This window comes from Saccopteryx bilineata, chromosome 2 (genome assembly GCF_036850765.1).
Source record: "Saccopteryx bilineata isolate mSacBil1 chromosome 2, mSacBil1_pri_phased_curated, whole genome shotgun sequence".
NCBI classification, from domain to species: domain Eukaryota; kingdom Metazoa; phylum Chordata; class Mammalia; order Chiroptera; family Emballonuridae; genus Saccopteryx; species Saccopteryx bilineata.
The window spans coordinates 383,582,446-383,602,695 of NC_089491.1; the positions used below are offsets into that span (position 1 = coordinate 383,582,446).

The 20,250-nt window shown below is 46.6% G+C and overlaps 1 protein-coding gene across 1 annotated transcript in view; it reads left to right on the plus strand.

The window, feature by feature from the left end:
* Positions 1-20,250, plus strand: part of ANKFN1 (ankyrin repeat and fibronectin type III domain containing 1) — a 349,730-nt gene that overhangs the window by 294,817 nt on the left and 34,663 nt on the right. The window contains exons 14-17 of the mRNA XM_066255513.1: positions 1,433-1,648; positions 12,942-13,108; positions 16,078-16,228; positions 17,772-17,940. Coding sequence (XP_066111610.1) covers positions 1,433-1,648; positions 12,942-13,108; positions 16,078-16,228; positions 17,772-17,940 — 703 coding nt within the window. The remainder of the gene's footprint in view (positions 1-1,432; positions 1,649-12,941; positions 13,109-16,077; positions 16,229-17,771; positions 17,941-20,250) is intronic.

Consider the following 20,250-nt stretch of genomic DNA (forward strand, 5'->3'; position numbering starts at 1 on the left):
TGATTTACTTCTCAATGATTTAAAAGTAAACTATTGAAAAGGAATAATCTGAGTGATTAGGTAATTGTTAAAAAATAGCAACCCTGCCAAATGAAATTTTATATGTCCACAATTATTTATTAACTTTCTTCCTTGTGTGTCCTGTCCTTGTCAATTAAAAAAAAATTTAAGACACAGTCCCTACCTGTGAGGGAACATTTCAGTGCTTCTGTTGATGTGGACACTGAATAGCTGGCGTATTCATTTTTAGGCCATCCTTATTACTTTTACAATTTCCAGTTTTACTTCTGCTCTCTTGTTAACAGCTTATCTCATTAGTATTTAGGTAAGCTGACAAAAAAAAAAAAAAAAAAAACAGCTAGAAGCTCTGAGATGATTTATAATTTTAAAAAACCATAGATATTTGCCCGACCAGTGGTGGTAAAGTGGATAGAGCCATCGACCTGGGAGGCTGAGGACCCAAGTTTGAAACCCAAGGTCACACCAACCTGAGCATGGGATCCTTGACATGATCCCAAGGTCACTGGCTTCAGCAAGGGGTCACTGGCTCTGCTGGAGACCTCTGTCAAGGCACATATGAGAAAGCAATCAATGAACAACTAAAGTGATCCACTACTAATTGATTCTTCTCTCTCTTCCTCCCTCTTTCTCTCTCCAAAAAAAAAAAAAAAAAAAAAAGAAATAGGTATTCAAATTAAGAGTATTTTATCCTATTCCTCTAGGTGCTCTTCACACCCCATATTTGTGAAACTGTTTAATGTGTAATAGCATCTACCTGGGCCCCTCCACATTTAATGTGGCGTCCTTCCCTTCCGGCCGTTCAAAAGCATTGTCTGCCTCAGCTGACCTAGCCCACAAACACTTTTAACAAAGCTTCAGATGAACAGAACTCCCTGAAACACAGACAAGTCAAACCAGGCCAATCTCCCAATTAAAGTATATTGAAGAGAATGCGCAGCATTGGGGGGAGCTGTACAATGTGCTACATTGTCAATTCACTTCTTCATTTGAAACAACCCCACTTCATACCGGTTTACTGTGGACCTCTTGAAAACTCCACAAGTAGCATACTTGAAATATCAGGCATTTTTCTTTAAAACATCTGGGATTCTCTTCAAGTGCTAGTAACTGAGGTTTATGTGCTGGTGTGTCGATGTGGGTAAGAGATATTTACAGATATTGAATTTGCTTAAGAAAACATAATTTTTGTGCCTTTTGCTATGCTCTTTGCAGGCTTATGGTGAAGACATTTTCTTTGAGCTTCTGTTAAGTACATTTCTATGATGCCCCATAGTCTAGGTTTAAGTCTGCTAAAAAGAAAAAAAAAAAACACCTTCTCAGAAACGTCAGATAATTATTTAGTGTCTTTTGTTGCAGTTATGATGACTTGTTTGTACATCACTTAAGCTACCGGAAATCTGCTTGCTTCTAGAATTTACTTGGAACACACAATTTGGGCAGAGTTTACTACGAGCCCATTAAAGACCGGCACGGGAACACCCTCATAGTCACCATCAGAGAGGTGGAGATGCTCTACTCATTTTTTAATGGCAAATGGATGCAGATCTCAAAGCTTCAAAGTCAGAGGAAGTCCCTGTCAACGCCCGAGGAGCCGACCGCCTTAGACATCTTACTGATAACCATCCAGGTAGGTCGCCTTTTCAATTTCCTAACATCGCTCAAGTTCCAAAAACGCTTACCAAGGCGCCAGTGAAATGTACGGAAAGCCATTTGCATATGCAGGGCTGGAGTGGAGAGGGCCCAGAGACACTGGAAAGCCATTTGCATATGCAGGGCTGGAGTGGAGAGGGCCCAGAGACACTGGAAAGCCATTTGCATATGCAGGGCTGGAGTGGAGAGGGCCCAGAGACACTGGAAAGCCATTTGCATATGCAGGGCTGGAGTGGACAGGGCCCAGAGACACTCCACTGTTTGTATAACACACAGAGAAAAGACTCGGAGCCTTGCTTTTGTCACTTGCCTGACCTGGAATTCAAGTAAAGCGCACCTTGAAAATGCCACTGACCAAAGAACCGATGAGAAACACTGAGACGAATGTTTGCGTAGTGCTCTGCTGTAATAGTGATACATTTCCAGACTATAAATGTATGTAGGTGTATATATACACATACTTTAAACAAAAGCACTCTTAAACATATTGACTGTTGCTTGTTCCTTAAACAACTCCCTTGAGACTGACAGACATGATTAAATCCACTTCAGGGATGAAATAACTGAGGCTCACGAAGGTTATGTGACATGTGGCCACTCACACGGGCTGACTTGGTGATGCTGAGGAAGGTTCTGTAGTGTTCAGCCCTTCGCTCTGTAAGCCCCTGCAGAGGCCCTGGCAGGAACCTAACGATTCCACATTCATAATTGTGTATTCTCCATCTTAAGGAAAGAACCCAAAATTGGACTAGGTTCAGGCCCCACCAAACTTGGATTGCCACCGAGCACACAGCGAGCCAATGGCAGGGCCGGGACCTGCGGACGGGTCTTCTGACCGGAAGCAGGTTTCCTTCTGCTGCACGGCACCCTGCTCTGGGGCAGGGGGCAGGGGGCAGGAGCTCAGTGAGTGGGAATGGGAGATGAGACGGAAGGTCCAAGGCTTGCCTGACAACTGAATACCAGCACAATTCAAATTCAGGCAGTGCAGACCCAGCCTTTTAACCCGGGTGGCGGGACTGCCCCACATCTGCTCTGAGTCCTGCACACTCCACGCTACCACACTGCCTCTCACGTGCTCACGTCAATATGGGCTTCAAGCTGCTTCTCTTTCTTGCCTGTTTCCTCTTTTTTAAGCCTAGGGATGGGGATGAGTTCTATGGAACTGTCAGTTAGGCAGCAATGCTGACAGAAACATCCCACTTGAGTCCTGTGCAAACCATGGCGTGTGTTCCATAGCCGTGGGGGGAGGGCCCCACTCCACACTGACAAGCCCAATCCCAGGCTGGGCCATCGCCCCAAACGGCTACGCCACCAGCCAGCTTACCTCCACTCCCCTCTGAGGGGTGGCCAGTCTATCGATCTCACCTTTCCATTGGTCGCCCGTCCCAAACAAGGACAAAGTCTGATGGAGCAAAGGTAGGCTAATTGGCCAAAGCCTCTGGATGTGCTTCTATGGAATCTGAGTTCATCTGAAATTGATAGAGGGGGTGTGTGTGAGAGAGACAGACAGGGGGCAGGGAACACAGACACATTCGTGGCTCCCCTCTTCACCTTTTATAAGCAAGTGCTAAAAGAAACATTTAAAAAATCATAATAAATTGAGCTTTTACGGGGTGACTAATACACTAATCCCCTATAGGGATAACCAGGGTCTGGGCCACCTCCCCTCCTAGAAACACAGCGCAGGCCCAGCATGATACAATACCTGGTTTCTCCTAGACTTATTACATTAAAAATGTGTTACAGGTGCAGAAAAATTCCAATCTGGCGAAAGGTTGTTAGAGAAGGAGACCAAAAATAGAGGCAAGATCAGGTTTCCACACAGATCCAAGTGGAAAATTTACCCCCGCTGACTGGCACATTCCTGCTTGATGTCATTCCCCCCCACCCCCACTCGCCTTTCTCCTCCTCCTATTTCTCTCTCTCACCCCTTCCCAAGGAGGTCTCACACTGGACAGGAAACGGGGGATAAAACTACCAGGGCTGGGATCCAACCACTCCCAGACTCCAGATCAAATATGTCAAGAGCTGGTCCCACCAACTGAGCGTGAGAGGAGAGGTAGGTCGCAGTGGCTGCCAGAGCTGTCGGGGTACCTCCCGCACTGTGGGCCACAGAGCCCCGTCATTTTCAGGGTCAGGGCACTGATGACCACCCGGCCTTCCGAATGGAAGCCCAGCTTCTTTCTGCTGTATCACGTGACATCCTGAGCCACCGCCTGGAATCAGGCTGACGGGGTCTGATTCCTGACCCCACCTTTTCTACTTATGTGACTGAGCTTCTCACCTCAAGTAGTTCCTCCCCTGGGGGAAAAATGCCCTTTTAACCTACTTCTTGGGGTTCTCATGAAGAGTAAATAAGCTAACATATGAAACACTAGAAGAGTATCACAAAGTGAGTGCTCAAGAAATGGCAGTGGTTCTTATTATTTCTCTACCAGAAACATGCAGCCCACACTGGGCTCTCTTCAGGGCATACCCAGGCCACCTCCTCCACATCCCTGCTGTCCCAGGAGACCCCAGGGACTGGCTCAGTCATGCCTTGGGGTATTTTCTTTCTTCCTCTACCTTTTCATAAGAACTACGGAAAAGTTGTATAAAGACTATATGACCCACGGTGGGCTTTTCAAACAGGTGAGGGCTTGTACAAAATCTGAGCCCGTAACTAATCTACTAATCCCTAGTGCCCAGGGAAACTCCAGGGTCTAACCCTCTCAAATTCCTGACCCTCTCGCTTATATATTTGAAAGAAAGAAATCCTTGCCACACATGCCCGGAAAGGAAAGGAGAGTTAGTGCGGACGAGCCAGGGTCCCTCTGAGCAAACGCACAGGAGAGTACTTACAGTAGGAAAGGAGAGTTAGTGCGGACGAGCCAGGGTCCCTCTGAGCAAACGCACAGGAGAGCACTTCCAGAAGGAAAGGAGAGTTAGTGCGGACGAGCCAGGGTCCCTCTGAGCAAACGCACAGGAGAGCACTTCCAGTAGGAAAGGAGAGTCGGTGCGGACGAGCCAGGGTCCCTCTGAGCAAACGCACAGGAGAGCACTTCCAGTAGGAAAGGAGAGTTAGTGCGGACGAGCCAGGGTCCCTCTGAGCAAACGCACAAGAGAGTACTTACAGTAGGAAAGGAGAGTCGGTGCGGACGAGCCAGGGTCCCTCTGAGCAAACGGACAGGAGAGCACTTCCAGAAGGAATGGAGAGTTAGTGCGGACGAGCCAGGGTCCCTCTGAGCAAACGCACAGGAGAGCACTTCCAGTAGGAAAGGAGAGTCGGTGCGGACGAGCCAGGGTCCCTCTGAGCAAACGCACAGGACAGCACTTCCAGTAGGAAAGGAGAGTCGGTGCGGACGAGCCAGGGTCCCTCTGAGCAAACGGACAGGAGAGCACTTCCAGTAGGAATGGAGAGTTAGTGCGGACGAGCCAGGGTCCCTCTGAGCAAACGCACAGGAGAGCACTTCCAGAAGGAAAGGAGAGTTAGTGCGGACGAGCCAGGGTCCCTCTGAGCAAACGCACAGGAGAGCACTTCCAGAAGGAAAGGAGAGTTAGTGCGGACGAGCCAGGGTCCCTCTGAGCAAACGCACAGGAGAGCACTTCCAGTAGGAAAGGAGAGTCGGTGCGGACGAGCCAGGGTCCCTCTGAGCAAACGCACAGGAGAGCACTTCCAGTAGGAAAGGAGAGTCGGTGCGGACGAGCCAGGGTCCCTCTGAGCAAACGCACAGGAGAGCACTTCCAGTAGGAAAGGAGAGTTAGTGCGGACGAGCCAGGGTCCCTCTGAGCAAACGCACAGGAGAGCACTTCCAGTAGGAAAGGAGAGTTAGTGCGAACGAGCCAGGGTCCCTCTGAGCAAACGCACAGGAGAGCACTTCCAGTGGGGAGGCCCTCTCAGGTGCTGGTCACTCTGACCATGATCTTCAGCAGGCACTTCAATAACTGGAGGAAGCCCCACAGGTGAAGTTTTCTATGAATTGTAATTTCTCGTTTGTATTACACTTTCAAATTTATGACACTTTGCCACACCTATGGCATTATTTGATCCTCACAAAAACCCAATGAGGTTGAGTGGCTAATTTTATTGTGACCAATTCATAAATGATGCTACAGATGACAGGGAATAACTGGCCAAAGTCGCACGCAGCTGAAAAGCAGCCAGGAGTGACTGAGACGGACATCTTCTGACCCCGAGCTGGTGCCCCTGCCAGCCCGCCGGCTGCTCCGCGCACCTCCCCTCCTTCCTCTGGGTCCTCTTTGAAAAGCTTGACTGATCCAAAGCAGTGTGAAGCTTGCCTTCTATCTCCTCCCATCTCTGCTTTCCTTCTCTTCTCCTAGGCAGTCTCTTGTCACCCCAAGGGACCCAGCATCTCCTACACCCGAGGTGCCCAGGTCCTACCACCCTGTCTGTCCTTTCCTGCCTTTTTTCTAGCACACTCCTACTCCCCCTATCTCTAAGCAGCTGCTAACATGGGGACCAAAAACTCCTGGAATCTGGAAGACTAATGGAAATGAGCCAAGTGGGCTGGGTATAAAAAACAACAACTGGTTTCACACATCCACTTGTTCACTGATATTCACAGCGGAATTATTCACAGTAGCCAAATGTCCAACAACTAATGAATAAGTAAATAAAAGGGGTATATCCGTATAATGGAATATTACTGAGCCATAAAAATGAACAAAGTACTGACCCCTGCTATGACAGAAAGAACCTTGAAAACATTACACTAAGTGACAGAAGCCAACAAAATGCCATGTATTACCTGATTCCATTTATATGAAATGTCCAGAATAGGCAAGTCCATAGCGACAGGAAGCATATCAGTGGTTCCAGAGACACGCGGAGGAGGGACTGGGAATGACAGCCAATGAATGCAAAGGGTTTTATTTTTTTCATTTGGAGAAGTGAAAATGGTCTGTAATTAAATAGTGCTACCCACCCTGTGTATATAATAAAAACATGGAATTTCATACATTAAAAGGATGAATTTTATGTACATGAATGATATCTCAATTTAAAAACTAGTAGAAGTAACAGAGACCACAGTAATCTGGAGAGTGCATGTCTCATTTAAGGAACAGCCCTATTCATCCTCAGCTAATTCCAGTGAGGAAAAAAAGTAGTCTCAATGCGGAAATATTTTCCAATTTTTAAAGAAAAGTTGAGAGTCCAGCAGTTTTCATAAAATCTCTTTAATTTTATTTTTATTTTATTTTTTTCATTTTTCTGAAGCTGGAAACAGGGAGAGACAGTCAGACAGACTCCCGCATGCGCCCGACCGGGATCCACCCGGCACGCCCACCAGGGGCGACGCTCTGCCCACCAGGGGGCGATGCTCTGCCCATCCTGGGCGTCCCCATGTTGCAACCAGAGCCACTCTAGCGCCCGGGGCAGAGGCCACAGAGCCATCCCCAGCGCCCGGGCCATCTTTGCTCCAATGGAGCCTTGGCTGCGGGAGGGGAAGAGAGAGACAGAGAGGAAAGCGCGGCGGAGGGGTGGAGAAGCAAATGGGCGCTTCTCCTGTGTGCCCTGGCCGGGAATCGAACCCAGGTCCTCCGCACGCTAGGCCGACGCAAATCTCTTTAATTTTAAAAGTTAAAAAATAATTCAGGGCCCTGGCCGGTTGGCTCAGCGGTAGAGCGTCGGCCTGGTGTGTGGGGGACCCGGGTTCGATTCCTGGCCAGGGCACATAGGAGAAGCGCCCATTTGCTTCTCCACCCCTCCCCCTCCCCTTCCTCTCTGTCTCTCTCTTCCCCTCCTGCAGCCAAGGCTCCATTGGAGCAGAGATGGCCCGGGCGCTGGGGATGGCTCCTTGGCCTCTGCCGCAGGCGCTAGAGTGGCTCTGGTCGCAGCAGAGCGATGCCCCGGAGGGGCAGAGCATCGCCCCCTGGTGGGCAGAGTGTCGCCCCTGGTGGGCGTGCCGGGTGGATCCCGGTCCGGCACATGCGGGAGTCTGTCTGACTGTCTCTCCCCGTTTCCAGCTTCAGAATAATAATAATAATAATAATAATAACAATTCAGAAAATTTACATTCTTTGCACCAATAATCTCGGGCTGGCCAACAAAGACCACTGGCCACCATTTTATACCCTCTGCTGTCCTGTCCCTGGGTACTCAGCTTCCATCCCCTGACCAACGACACAGCATGGGGGCTACTGGAAAAGCAGCACCCACAGCCTTCTCCGAACACGCCCTTAGGCTATCTGGCCAGTGGGGAGCCTCCTCCGAACACGCCCTTAGGCTATCTGGCCAGTGGGGAGCCTCCTCCGAACACGCCCTTAGGCTGTCTGGCCAGTGGGGAGCCTTCTCCGAACACGCCCTTAGGCTATCTGGCCAGTGGGGAGCCTCCTCCGAACACGCCCTTAGGCTGTCTGGCCAGTGGGGAGCCTCCTCCGAACACGCCCTTAGGCTATCTGGCCAGTGGGGAGCCTCCTCCGAACACGCCGTTAGGCTGTCTGGCCAGTGGGGAGCCTCCTCCGAACACGCCGTTAGGCTGTCTGGCCAGTGGGGAGCCTCCTCCGAACACGCCCTTAGGCTATCTGGCCAGTGGGGAGCCTCCTCCGAACACGCCCTTAGGCTGTCTGGCCAGTGGGGAGCCTCCTCCGAACATGCCCTTAGGCTGTCTGGCCAGTGGGGAGCCTCCTCCGAACACGCCCTTAGGCTATCTGGCCAGGAGGGAGCAGGCGGAGGTGCCCTTCCCAGCTACTGCCTGACATGTTCTCTCCCAGAGGCCCAGTCCCTTTGGGCCTCTCACTTCATATTTAATAAACATTTGTTCAGCACCAAGGAGGTGCCAGGAATTCTTCTAGGTGCTACAGGAAAAACAAATGAATAAGTCAAGGTCCCTGGTCTCAAGGAGTTCAGTCAAGGGAAGGAGACAGACTTGTAAACAAATCAAGGTAATACAAGGCAGAATTAAACCAGAGCCTGATAGCAGCACAAGCAGCGTACTATGGGAACTCAGACAAAGCGGCTATTAATTCCACCGGGAAATATCAGGGAAGGTGTCACAGAAGAGGTAACATTTGGCTGAGCCATGGAGGGTAGGTTAAGTTTGCCAGGTGGAGGGAAAAGGAGATAGAAAGAAATGGGGAGGAAAAGATGGAGGGAGGAAGAGAAAGGAAAAAGTGGAGGAGAGGAGGGATAGAAGAGACAGAGGAAGGGAGGAAGGGAGGGGAGGAGGGAAAGAAGGAAGGGAGGGAGGAAGGGAGGGAGGGAAGGAGCTAAATAGAATTAAATACAGGGTGTGGTAAAAGAAATGAGGCAGAAGCTAGAAAAGTAGATCTCACCCTTCCTTGGGTCCAAAACAAACCTTACACGTATTTCTTACGGTCTTTACACACTGGGTAGAAAACTTGCTGACATGTAGCTGTCCTACGTAGACGTGTGAGCTCCATGAAAGGAAGGGTCATGTCTTATTCAGCTTGACGTCATTAATGTCCTTGTACAACACCTGATACGTAGTAGGTGCTCAATAAAAGTTGGTAGACTGAGTGAAGCCCTAAAACAAACCAAAAAATCAGAAAAAGAGCTTAGGGCATGCCCAGGGAATAAAAAATGAGTCCACTTGGCTGGAAACGAGATAAAAAAGTGCTCTAGGGGAAGCAGAGGTGACAGATGTGGTTTAGTGGTCGAGGAAGGCAAGATATAAATCCACAGGCATTTGGTTTGGTTTGGGGGCCTTTCTAGCGTCCTCAGGTTATGTGACTGGGACAGCTTCTTTCTCTTCTCATGCATTTCTCAGGCCCCAAAACGTCCTGACTAATAAAGGATAAAATTACTATGTAAAGGTAGGAAAACACATCGAAGATGCTCAGCAATAGTCTTTAAAGAACACACTGAACGAAAGAGTCAATTCCTCCACCCCAGAATGGTGCTGGTTTTTACACAACCACAGCATGTTCCCAGGTTACATTCTATTTGTGGTCAATTCCGACTCCCACGTGTTTTTTCTCTTATCCGCATACTCATCCTAGATTTGTACTATGAGCTGGAGTCTTTAAGAGCACATTTTCTTGTTAAGTTTCAACCCCAATTATGATAGGCTTATTTTTCCCATACATAGGGTCATTCAGAGCTTTATTACTATTTTCCAGAAAAATCAAAACCACACCAAATTTGGGACCCACAAATTTGATACACATTTTTTATTTCTTTGTCTGGAATGTCAATAAAGAAGTTGAAAAGACTGGCCCCTCAGGACTAGTCCTTTCTGGGTCATCACTCAGTAAGTCTACTGTTCCCACACCATCTCCATCATTCACAAATCTTCAACCTGGACACTCCCTTCATTAAAATAACAGGGTAAAAGTCTACTCTTTCCAGATTATCTAGCGAAACCGGTGAGCCTGGAGATTTCTCCCTGCTCTGTGGGGCCTGATCTTTTGCTGTTACAAATTAAAATTCTCTGTCTGATTTGCCCTTCACAAAGTGATGCTGACTCCTACTGAATGTCTCAGGATTTCCTGAGTGACTGCAAATTGATTGTTCTATGGTTCTTTCTGTTTTCACAAAGATCGATCAGTTGGTGGTCTTTAATTGCTGTGTTTCTCCCCGTCTTGATTCAAAGAGAGGCATGTTTTCCCTCTCCTAGTCTTCAGGGACTTTCTAGCTCTCCATCACTTCTCAAAAATAATGACCTGTGGGTTTGTGGCGACATCTGCTTGTATAGCAAGTACCCCCAGGGTGCATATCATCAGATCCTCCTGACCTGAATACTTCCGGTTTTCTCCTCTCGTTAACCAGTTCTCTCTTTGATTACCTTGTTCATGTCTCAAAATTTCACCTTGACTGAGGTTCCTCTACTCAACTGCTTACCTGTGATCTGTTCTGAAGAGACAAAATAAAAGACAGTAAAAGTTAAGCTATATCTACCTCCTGATATTAAAAACATTCCTTCCCCCTTGGGTCATGAAATCAAATTTCTTCTAGTCTGTTTTGTTTTGGGGGTTTTGGCCAAATATCTTAAGTTACTTGCCTTTGCTCTTCTGTCCTTACTAGTCACATGACCATTTGTGACCCTGATGGCGGCCTTTCTTACTCTGTCCCTCTTCTGCTCTTCCCATATGTTCTGTTTTAGGGAACTGTCCTCACTCCACATATTGTGCACCTATTACATACGTACATATTAGCACTGGGTACCAAGGACACAGAGCAATTAAAAACAACAACAGCACCACCATTAATTTTATAGTCTAGTTCAAAAAAAGAGCATAAAATAAGAAAAATATAAATTCAGTACTCCTTCCTCTGTATGCCTACACTGTCTCTGTTATAAAACTAATTTCAGTACAGTGTATTGTGATCATATGTTTACCACTCTTCTTGATCTCTTCAAAAGCAGTGATCTTATCAGGTTACCTGAAACCCCAGCATCTCCTGTAGAGCCTGGAATCCATTATGTTTGGTAAAGGCCGCGACAAAGGAGACAATACACAATAGCACATAGTAGATGTTGCAGATGTTAACTCTACAGAGGAGGGATCGCTGCACTGAGAACAGGGCAGGGAGGCTACACTACCTCTCTGTTCCACACAGAATTCTGTGCAGGTAGAATGTTTGTCTTTCTTTTCACCTTCCCTACATTTAGTGGTAGAGTTGATTCCCTCCTTGTTTACCCCCTTTGAAAAATCAGGCTAACCTCTGGCCTATAGGAATCCTTTGCCTATAGGAATCCTTTAATGTTTTAATCAGTTACCTGACTCAGAACTCTTAATTCTGTTTCACCCCCGCACTGCCCCAATGTTTACAAAGTCATACCTACTGAAATGAGGGGCTGGGGAACTGTCTTCCCAATTACTCGTTATCTGAGTTACTGCAGTCATATAGGAGAGCTAAAGCCACAACCGAAATTGTTCACTAGAGAGCTGACCACATATAAATGAGACTCGACTCAAACATCCCTCTGTGCTTAGCTACACCAACAACTCGCCTCCGTCTCTGCTGCCCGTGGAAGACTGCCCTGTGACAATACAATGCAAAGCGGTTACAAGGAGATTTTTTTTTTTGACGGAGACAAAAAGAGGGACAGATAGAGACAGACAGGAAGGGAAAAAGAAGCATTAATTCTTTGTTGCAGCTCCTTAGTTGTTCATTGATTGCACTCTCATATATGCCTTGACCAGTGAGCTACAGCAGAGTGAGTGACCCTTTGCTCAAGCCAGCGACCTTGGGCTTCAAGCCTGTGACCTTTGGGCTCAAGCCAGCAACCATGGGGTCATGTCTATGATCCCACGCTCAAGCCCGTGACCCCATGGTCAAGCTGATGAGCCTGTGCTCAAGCCGGAGACCTTGGGGTTTCGGACCTGGGTTGTCTGCGTCCCAGTCCGATGCTCTTATACACTGCGCCACAAAGTAACTTTTTAAATCTCGTAAAAGATACAGTATTTTGTGAGGCTGATGAAGATGATGTGGAGACCTCATCAGACCACGTGCAAAGTTAGTTACAATTTGGTGGTAGATCAGTTAACAATGGAAGAACATAAAGGAAACAAGGATTTTATAGGAGAATTACTTGAATATCAAAACCATTTTAAGTGTCAGGAAAAAAATATATATGAAACTTTTGCAAACTCTTGCAAAAAAGTACCTGCTTCGTTGTGAAAGTCAAATATGAGACAGTGTTTCGGCTATTGCAGAATTCAGTATTTAAAAAACTATGCCAAAGGAAGGATCAATATTGGATTCTCTCTTTATTTTCAGAATTAATGAATAAGTATGGCTACAACTTAAATATTAATAAGATAAAGAGAACTGTTATTATACTTTGTTTCATTTTTCATGATGAAGAATCAAATCTTTTTTCTACTCACTATAAAATTTTTATCCTATTCTAAGTGGTGTTATCTGAAACAGATTCTTCCTGACACCAATTATCCTGAAATAGTGAGGCTTCCTGCACTGCTTTGTCAGCGTTCACACTTGTGGATGTCTGTTCCCCCCAGCTACGCCATAAGCCCTCCAAAGACACACATTATCAATTCTATTTTTCTTTAGTAACTGCCACCATCACCACCAGTCCTTTCCTAATCACAACCCACACACCTACCCCTGCTCAAAAATCTTAGGAAAATAAGCATGCAAAATATGTTAGTGGCCGGTTACCAAATTTGGAGGATAATTCTCCTGAAGCTCAGACTGGCTGTCCCCGACCTCCACGGTGGAATCCCAGGTATCTCACCTCGAGACTCAGCTGCGGCTCCTTTAATTCACGTGTTACACCGAAGAAAGAAAAAAGTTTTGAGATTGCCTCTCAAGGGGTTTCATTTTGTTCTTCACCCCACAGGACATCCTCTCCTATCACAAAAGGAGTCATCAGCGTCTCCTCCCTGGCTTATACCTGGGCTACCTAAAGCTCTGTAGCTCTGTGGATCAGATCAAAGTACTGGTTACCCAAAAGTTGCCCAACATTCTCTGCCACGTGAAGGTCCGTGAGAACAATAACATTTCCAAGTAAGTTGTGAGGAGCTTTGATTTTCCTTGTGATGAAACAATGGCTTGAGTGATGGGTTTGGTGCGTCAGGAGGAAAGCGGAGTGATGCGTCCCAGTACGGTTTCTACGGTGAGCTGTCCTCCGGAGCCAGCGCCGGCTGGGGGGCGGGGGGCAGGGGCAGAGCCGCGTGTCAGCACTAGGACAAGGAGGGCTGGTGCTGTTGTGTGGCCACTAAAAGGGGGCAGTTCCCTCCCTTTCCCCCTCTGGATTATCCACTGCGCGGCCACTGATGCCCAGCTGGTTAATGCACAGGTGCCCTCTGCTTTCAACATTGCTATTTCCAGTATCTTTTCTTCACAGCCTATTGTCACTATTTGTTTAAATATCACTGTGGAAATAGGTTCTAGTAGAGCAAGGATTTCCCCTTAATCTTAAAGGACCCCTTCCCCCACCGCCCCTTCCCCAAACCTCTGGCCTGGGGACTTTGTGTGTTTTCTACACTTGCTCTGATTCTCTAGGGAAGAAAAGGATGAGCAAGGCCTGAGCCACTGGACTGCCCCATGCGGGCACTGGGGTGGGCTGCCCTGCCAGCTTTGGGAAGGACGCCCATCTTGGTAATTAGGCTCAGCTGTACAACTAGCCCTCTAGCCGGCCTCTGAAAGTCTACTGACTTGTGCTTAGCATGAAAAAATATATATATATTTAAAGGAAAGGAAAGATTAGATCAGAGAAAAAGGACTCTCCAGTTTTTCAGGCTTCAGAGTACAAAGCAGACCCCCAAATCCCAGTTAGCTCTATGGATTTATTTAACCAAAGCAGACTCTGATTTGGTCATCTCAAATCCTGGCGAGTTGATTAATGATAGTGTCACACTGTGTTCATTATGACGTACTAGCTGCTCACAGTGAAGATGAGGACGGTGGTGGTCTTGTCAAACACTCCCTCGCTGCCACACTCTCTCCTCTCTTATCAACTACACCTAGACTGGAAGTCTGCCATCTGGTGGTCGCTTCTACAATCAACATGACTGATCTCAGTCCTACCCAAGAGGTCAGAGCTGGGGTCGAAATCTATGGCTCGTGAGCCAGATGTGGCTCTTTTGATGGCTGCGTCTGGCTCACAGAAAAATCTTTAATAAAAAAAATAATAACGTTAAAAATATAAAACATTCTCATGTATTACAATCCATTCATTTCCTACCGCTCATGTTCATGGTTGCGGGTGGCTGGAGCCAATCACAGCTGTCCTCCGGGACAACACCAAATTTTTATTGGATAATGCATAACGAACACAGGTCGTTGTATGGATCTCACAGAATTACATTTTAAAATATGTTAAAATTTTGGCGTTCATGGCTCTTTCAGCCAAAAAGGTTCCCGACCCCTGGGTTAGAGGCTCATCTGTGGGTTGACTCAGCAATGGTTACTTTCATCCATTTTCTACATTTGTATCTTAAACATCTAGTCTCTATCTTTTTGAGATTACACCATCTAATTTCCTCTTGCCAAGGGTCCAAGTTTCGTTTTTACAGGAGATTCCAGTTTCCTTCACTCTGCCAGTTCCACCTCCCCATCCTTAGAGATTGATTAAAGCAATCAGTTAGTGGGAGACACTTCCTGGTGCTCTCACTGGTCCTTAGTTTTCTCAGCTGATACAGATGCTATTTTCAGTGTTCTCCTTCAGGTGCTTGTATGCCTGTGCCAAGTAGAACCCCTCATTTGCTTCAGTAGCAGTGATGGGAGAAAAGAAACAGTTCCCAAGCAGATTCTCGGAGATTTCAATTATTTATGAAGCCAACGGTATGCCCAGATTGAAGGAGGATTTCATCTTGATATATTTTGTCTTTTATTGGGACAAAGGGTAAATTTTCCATAGTCCTTTCCAGTGTGAGAATTGAAACAGATATCTTGAAAACAGAAACTTTTCTAAGAGGGTAGTTGGTTGAAAGAGAGAGTTTTCTGATGAAATGCTCATGTCACAGTCAATTTCATTTTCTGACCCGCAGATTGGAGCCCCAGCTGGTACAAGCCATTGGGGAAACCCCGAGGGGTTTTCAGGAGAGTGGGAACACGTGTTAGCGCCTCCTCTCTTTCCATCCCCGGAGAGGAGGGCTTCCCCTTCCTCTCTAGCCTGCTTCTGAGAGCATGCTGCTGTTCCCGGAAGAGTCGGGAGGCAGAGAAACCCAGCCAAGCGAATATGTTTAGAGACTTGTGCTAAAATACCTGTAGAAACCATGTTGCCCAAGAGGCCTATCTCTTGATCTTTTTAAGCTGCTTTTGAAGAGTAGCCTTCAAGGGATAAACCAGATGTGCTCTCCTCCCAGCACCCTTCTTCTTCCCTTCCCTTCTGCGGACACTTGGGCGAGTTCCTTAGGAGCATACTAGAGCCTGCAGAATGAAAACGCTCATGACTGGTTCGAAAGGACCGCGGCCCCAGGTTCCTCTTATTGCACTGTCCGGTGTTCCTGTTTGTGATTCTCCTCAGGGCTTTGGAAGGGGAAAGAAACCAAAATAGTCCCCGAGATGACAACAGGCCAGGGCTGAAATGTGCCCTGTGGTTTGTTGCCTGACTTGGACCAGAGTCCTGTGGTTACCCAAATGCTGAATTAACCAGCAGATGCCCCTGTGGCAAAATGTAAGATCTTTGAACTTACAGAGATTGTCAGGGGAAGAAAAATGCAGACAGTCGGGAAATTATTACAAAATATCTAAAAACTCCAATACTCCAAAATAAAAAACAGATACAAATTAGACCGGCTTTCCTGAAGTATATATAGGTGGTTTGATAAGTGAACTAAACTTAAATTAGAAAAAAAAAAAAAAAAAAAAAGCTCATTTTAAAGTCCATTTGGGTGGCTCAAAGTTCAAATATCATAAATTGCGCCAGCAAAGATTGGTTATCCAGGCTCTGGACATATACACTGAAACCGTTCTGAGCTGTGTTCTGAACTTTTGTTGTACTTCTAATTTTAACTTGACTCAACATACAGAGAGGAGTGGGAATGGATCCAAAAGCTCTCTGGCTCCGAGTCCATGGAAAGTGTGGATCATACTCCTGACTGCCCCGTGCCATTGTTCTTCTACGAGCTGCAGACGGCAGTGAGAGCTCTGCTCCAGCAGGTCAATATAGCTCCGCACCAGGTACGGGTCCCGGCCACTTTCATCTCTATGGCTAATGGAAACCGCATAAAGCTGCTTCGAGTATATACATATATACATACATGCATGTGTGTGCGTATATATATATACACATATATATATATGATGTTCAGTTGCATGGATTTAAATACCATTTTTCACACACAAGCACACCCTGAATTTGATGCCTACAAGTAAACACAGGCTGTGCTTCGGGCCTTTCCTCCAGCTCCTCTGTACTGACTCTCCCAAGGTCCCGGGACCCCCCTCACTGCGCTCTGGGTGAGCAAGGAGGTATCACTGGTGAGCCCCCCTCAAGAAACACCAAGTCTCAGCTTCAGGACAGCACAGAGCAAGGAAAATAAATGAGGAAATGAATAAGTGTATAGCTAGATGTGCAAATGCTGTATCTAAGAACAGAAGACTGACGGTATTATAACTCATAGCAACAGCCAAGGTTATGCCATCCTATCTTTCCAGAGAGAATTCAATCGAAGTCAAAAAGTAGAACTCTAACTGCCAGTAACAAGCAATTTCACGAACAGATGTTGGAATAGGGGAGAATGATAACAGTGTAATTAGCTCTGTCTAGTAAGTTAGCATGCTGTAGTGTTAGCTTCAGTTCTTTATTTTTTGCCTCCCTTCACCTTCTACTCCCGCCTAACACACACGCATGCACACACACACACACACACACACACACACAAAATGAACCACGCTGAGCCTATGAACAGGAAGACCATTACAGGAGGAACTGTCTCTTTTCAAATAACAGGAGACGACCGTGTACTGGCCTCTGACCCATGGAGGCAGAGGAGTGAGGGGTGCCTCCGAGATTGTTCTTATTGGGTTACTGCTCTGATTCTACGTTAATACCGCAAGGCTAGTCCCAAACAGCCCAAACTGACGAAGAATAAATTGCACAAGGTGCCACGGAGACACCACAGGAGCAACTGGACTGTTGAGGGGTGGCCGGGCATCGGAGGAGGAGAGAGAACGAGCAGGGCTGCTGGTGACAGCGACACCAGTGCAGGGTTTCTGGAGCTCAGCGGGTCTGAAGCAGCTCGTGTTTCACTGGTGACTCCTGGGCTGCATATACATGTGAGCAGAACGCTGCCTGACTGCCTGAAAGTGCATACAATATTTTTTTTTTGATTCTTGTAAAATTTTTTCAGTCCTTGGCCAGAAACTACATTTTTCCCCCTTAACCAACTTAAATTGAAACTAGTGGATTTTTAATTCAATCCATTTTTGTTGCTTCATGTAATTATATTCATCATTTTGAAAAGCCCACAGAATGCAATCATTTTCTGCTTTTATAAGAAGCATAAATGTTGTTTTCAGAGTTTATGTGGAACATTACTGCCTTAAATCTTGATTTTATATAGCATTATTAAATGGGCTGAACCCTAATATTTATGTTGTATAAAAATTCCAAGCTTGAAGTCGTGTAATTTTGTTAGATGTTTTATGCCAGTTTGGTGTTGTTTATGTAAGTGCCATGTTGTAACTCTCCTATTTTTCCTCCGCGCGTGTCCTTCTGCAGGCAGGCCACTTCCGCCTCTACACACAGGAGGTGTTGGAAATGGGTCACAATGTGTCCTTTCTTCTCCTGCTCCCTGCCTCAGACGACGTCTGTACAGCCCCAGGACAGAATAATCCTTACACCCCACACTCAGGGTTTCTTAACCTCCCTCTTCAGATGTTTGAACTCGGTATAGTACCTTGTTTCACCTAGAAATATTAACCCAGCCCCCTTATAATAAAATCACAAAGTTATATCTGTTCCCCCTTGTCCCAGTGGAGGGTCAGTAAATCACATGATGGCTTTGGCAACAACCCTTCCTAGAACTGTGTACAAGTCTGAGAGAAAGCAAAGCTCCAAGACTATGTACCTGAGCAATGATTATTGAACCCTCGCTAAGGCCCAATAGAGAGGAGGGAATGCTAAACAGAAAGTCCAGTTATCAGGCTGCAGTGCTTACCTCCCCTTTGCTTTCTTAAAACATAAATACAAGAGCTGATGTTTTCATGAAAAGCATTCCTCTCTCTCTCTCTCTCCTCTCTCTCCAACTGGGAAAAAAAATTCTGAAATTAAAATGTAGAGCGTGTATCACTTTGGAGAAAAAAAAAGTCTATAACTTTAACTAGTGCTGATTTATTAAATAGACTAAAATTCTAGCAGACCGTTGGAGAAACGGACAGGGTCTCTCAGGGTGCAATCCTGTGACGGTGTGTGGGATTCCGAGTGCGGGAAGGTCTTGTCCTGACCTGCAGAAACGAAAAGCTCGGGCTCCACGTCCCTATTTTTGCAGAGACCCTGCTGCCCACAGAGAAGTGAATAGAGAGGCTTTGTCTCCTCCCCATGCTCCACCTTGTAACAGGCCAATAAGAGGCAATCAGCAAGAGTTTCATCAGTTCAAATAAACTGTAGCGTTTGTGGGAGGGAGAGTGACTAGGTGGGTGGAATGGAGACACGCTCTCTTTGGATGGCTCCCCAGCCACCAAACTTAGAAGCAGACAAGGCAACCGCCTGATGCCTCATGGAGACTCGGGCCCCTGAATCTGAATCTACCTCGGGGGATAGTGGATTGAGCCTCTTGTTGCCCTTGTTTCGAGGAGTGCAGATGCCCAAACACTGATGCACAGCAATGTGTTTGTTTCCCAGGGGAGGGAGGCTGTTAGGGGACACCTGTATCAGGTTTGTAGTCTGGGGTGTGTGAGTCCTGGGCCACCTATTGCCTAGTGTATGGCAGTGTCAGTCACTTGACCTTTCTGTACTTTTTCTGTGCCAAATGATTGGCCATGGCCCTCCCAGAGGCCCGGATGTGAATGTGACCATTTAATGAGTTCCCACCCAGAGAACATTCTGGGTCCATGATATAACTGTTACAAAATATAGTGTGGATCAAGGCTTCTCGATTCAGGTTACTAAATATGTACCCTGGGTGCCTAATGTGGAGATGCAAAGATTAGTAAGACAAAGGCTCAGCCCGTGGGCCCTGAGTACAGTGGTAGGCGCAGAGTAAGAACACAGAGGGTTACTGAATGAGGCAGGGCGCCAGGGCCACTAGTACTAAGTGATGTTAAAGAATGCACATTTTCTCAAATCTCGGAAAGCTGCCTTGGAGGAGAGGCTATCGCTGTGGGTGTTAAAGAATGAACAGGATGTTAACAAACACGAGTAATGAAAAAAGCTTTCTTGTCAGGTAGAGCAGAGTGAGCAAAGACATGAGAATATAAGCACTCAGAAAGAGTCACGTAAAGAACCAGTGGTCCAGTTTGGCAGATCACGGAGATGGGAGGGAGTACTGGACACAGATCTGCATGGACAAGCTGTGGCCATACTGGTCAGTGTCTCCAGAGTCAGGCTAAAGAATCTGTTTACGATGGACTGAAAGCAGGGTTGGGGGAATAGTTCAGAGGTTATTGTAACAGCCCTGTATTAGGATAGAAAGAAAACCACACACACACACACACACACACACACACAATTTGGCATCAGTCATAATGATACATGGCTCCCGAGAGCCTGGATGACCAAGCTCTGCAAGCTTCTCTGTCCTCCACTGTCTGGAGGCTCAGGCACTGTTCCCCCACAGCCACGCTTTGTCCCACTGTTGTTACTCCCTATTGTACAATTTCCTCTCCCCACTCATTTGTTCATTAATCAATTCATCAATACATATGTATTAAGTAACCTACTATGTGCCAGGCACTATTCTAGGTACCGAAGAATCAGCAATGAACAAACTTCATGGAATTTACATTCTAGTGGGGTAGACAGATAGTAAACCAAGCAACAAAAAATAATACTGCAACTGTCAGCCAGTATTGAGAGCTATGGAGAAAGCTCTTATTAGGGTAAGGGACTGGAGTGAAGTGACGGGAGCTGCAATTTTGTATGTGGTGACCCAGGAAGGCCTCTCTGAGATACATCTGAGCAGAGATCAGAGAGTCCATGCAACAGGACCAGCAGGTGCAAAGGCCTTAAAGCAACAGTGTGCTCGGCTCGGAGATCAATG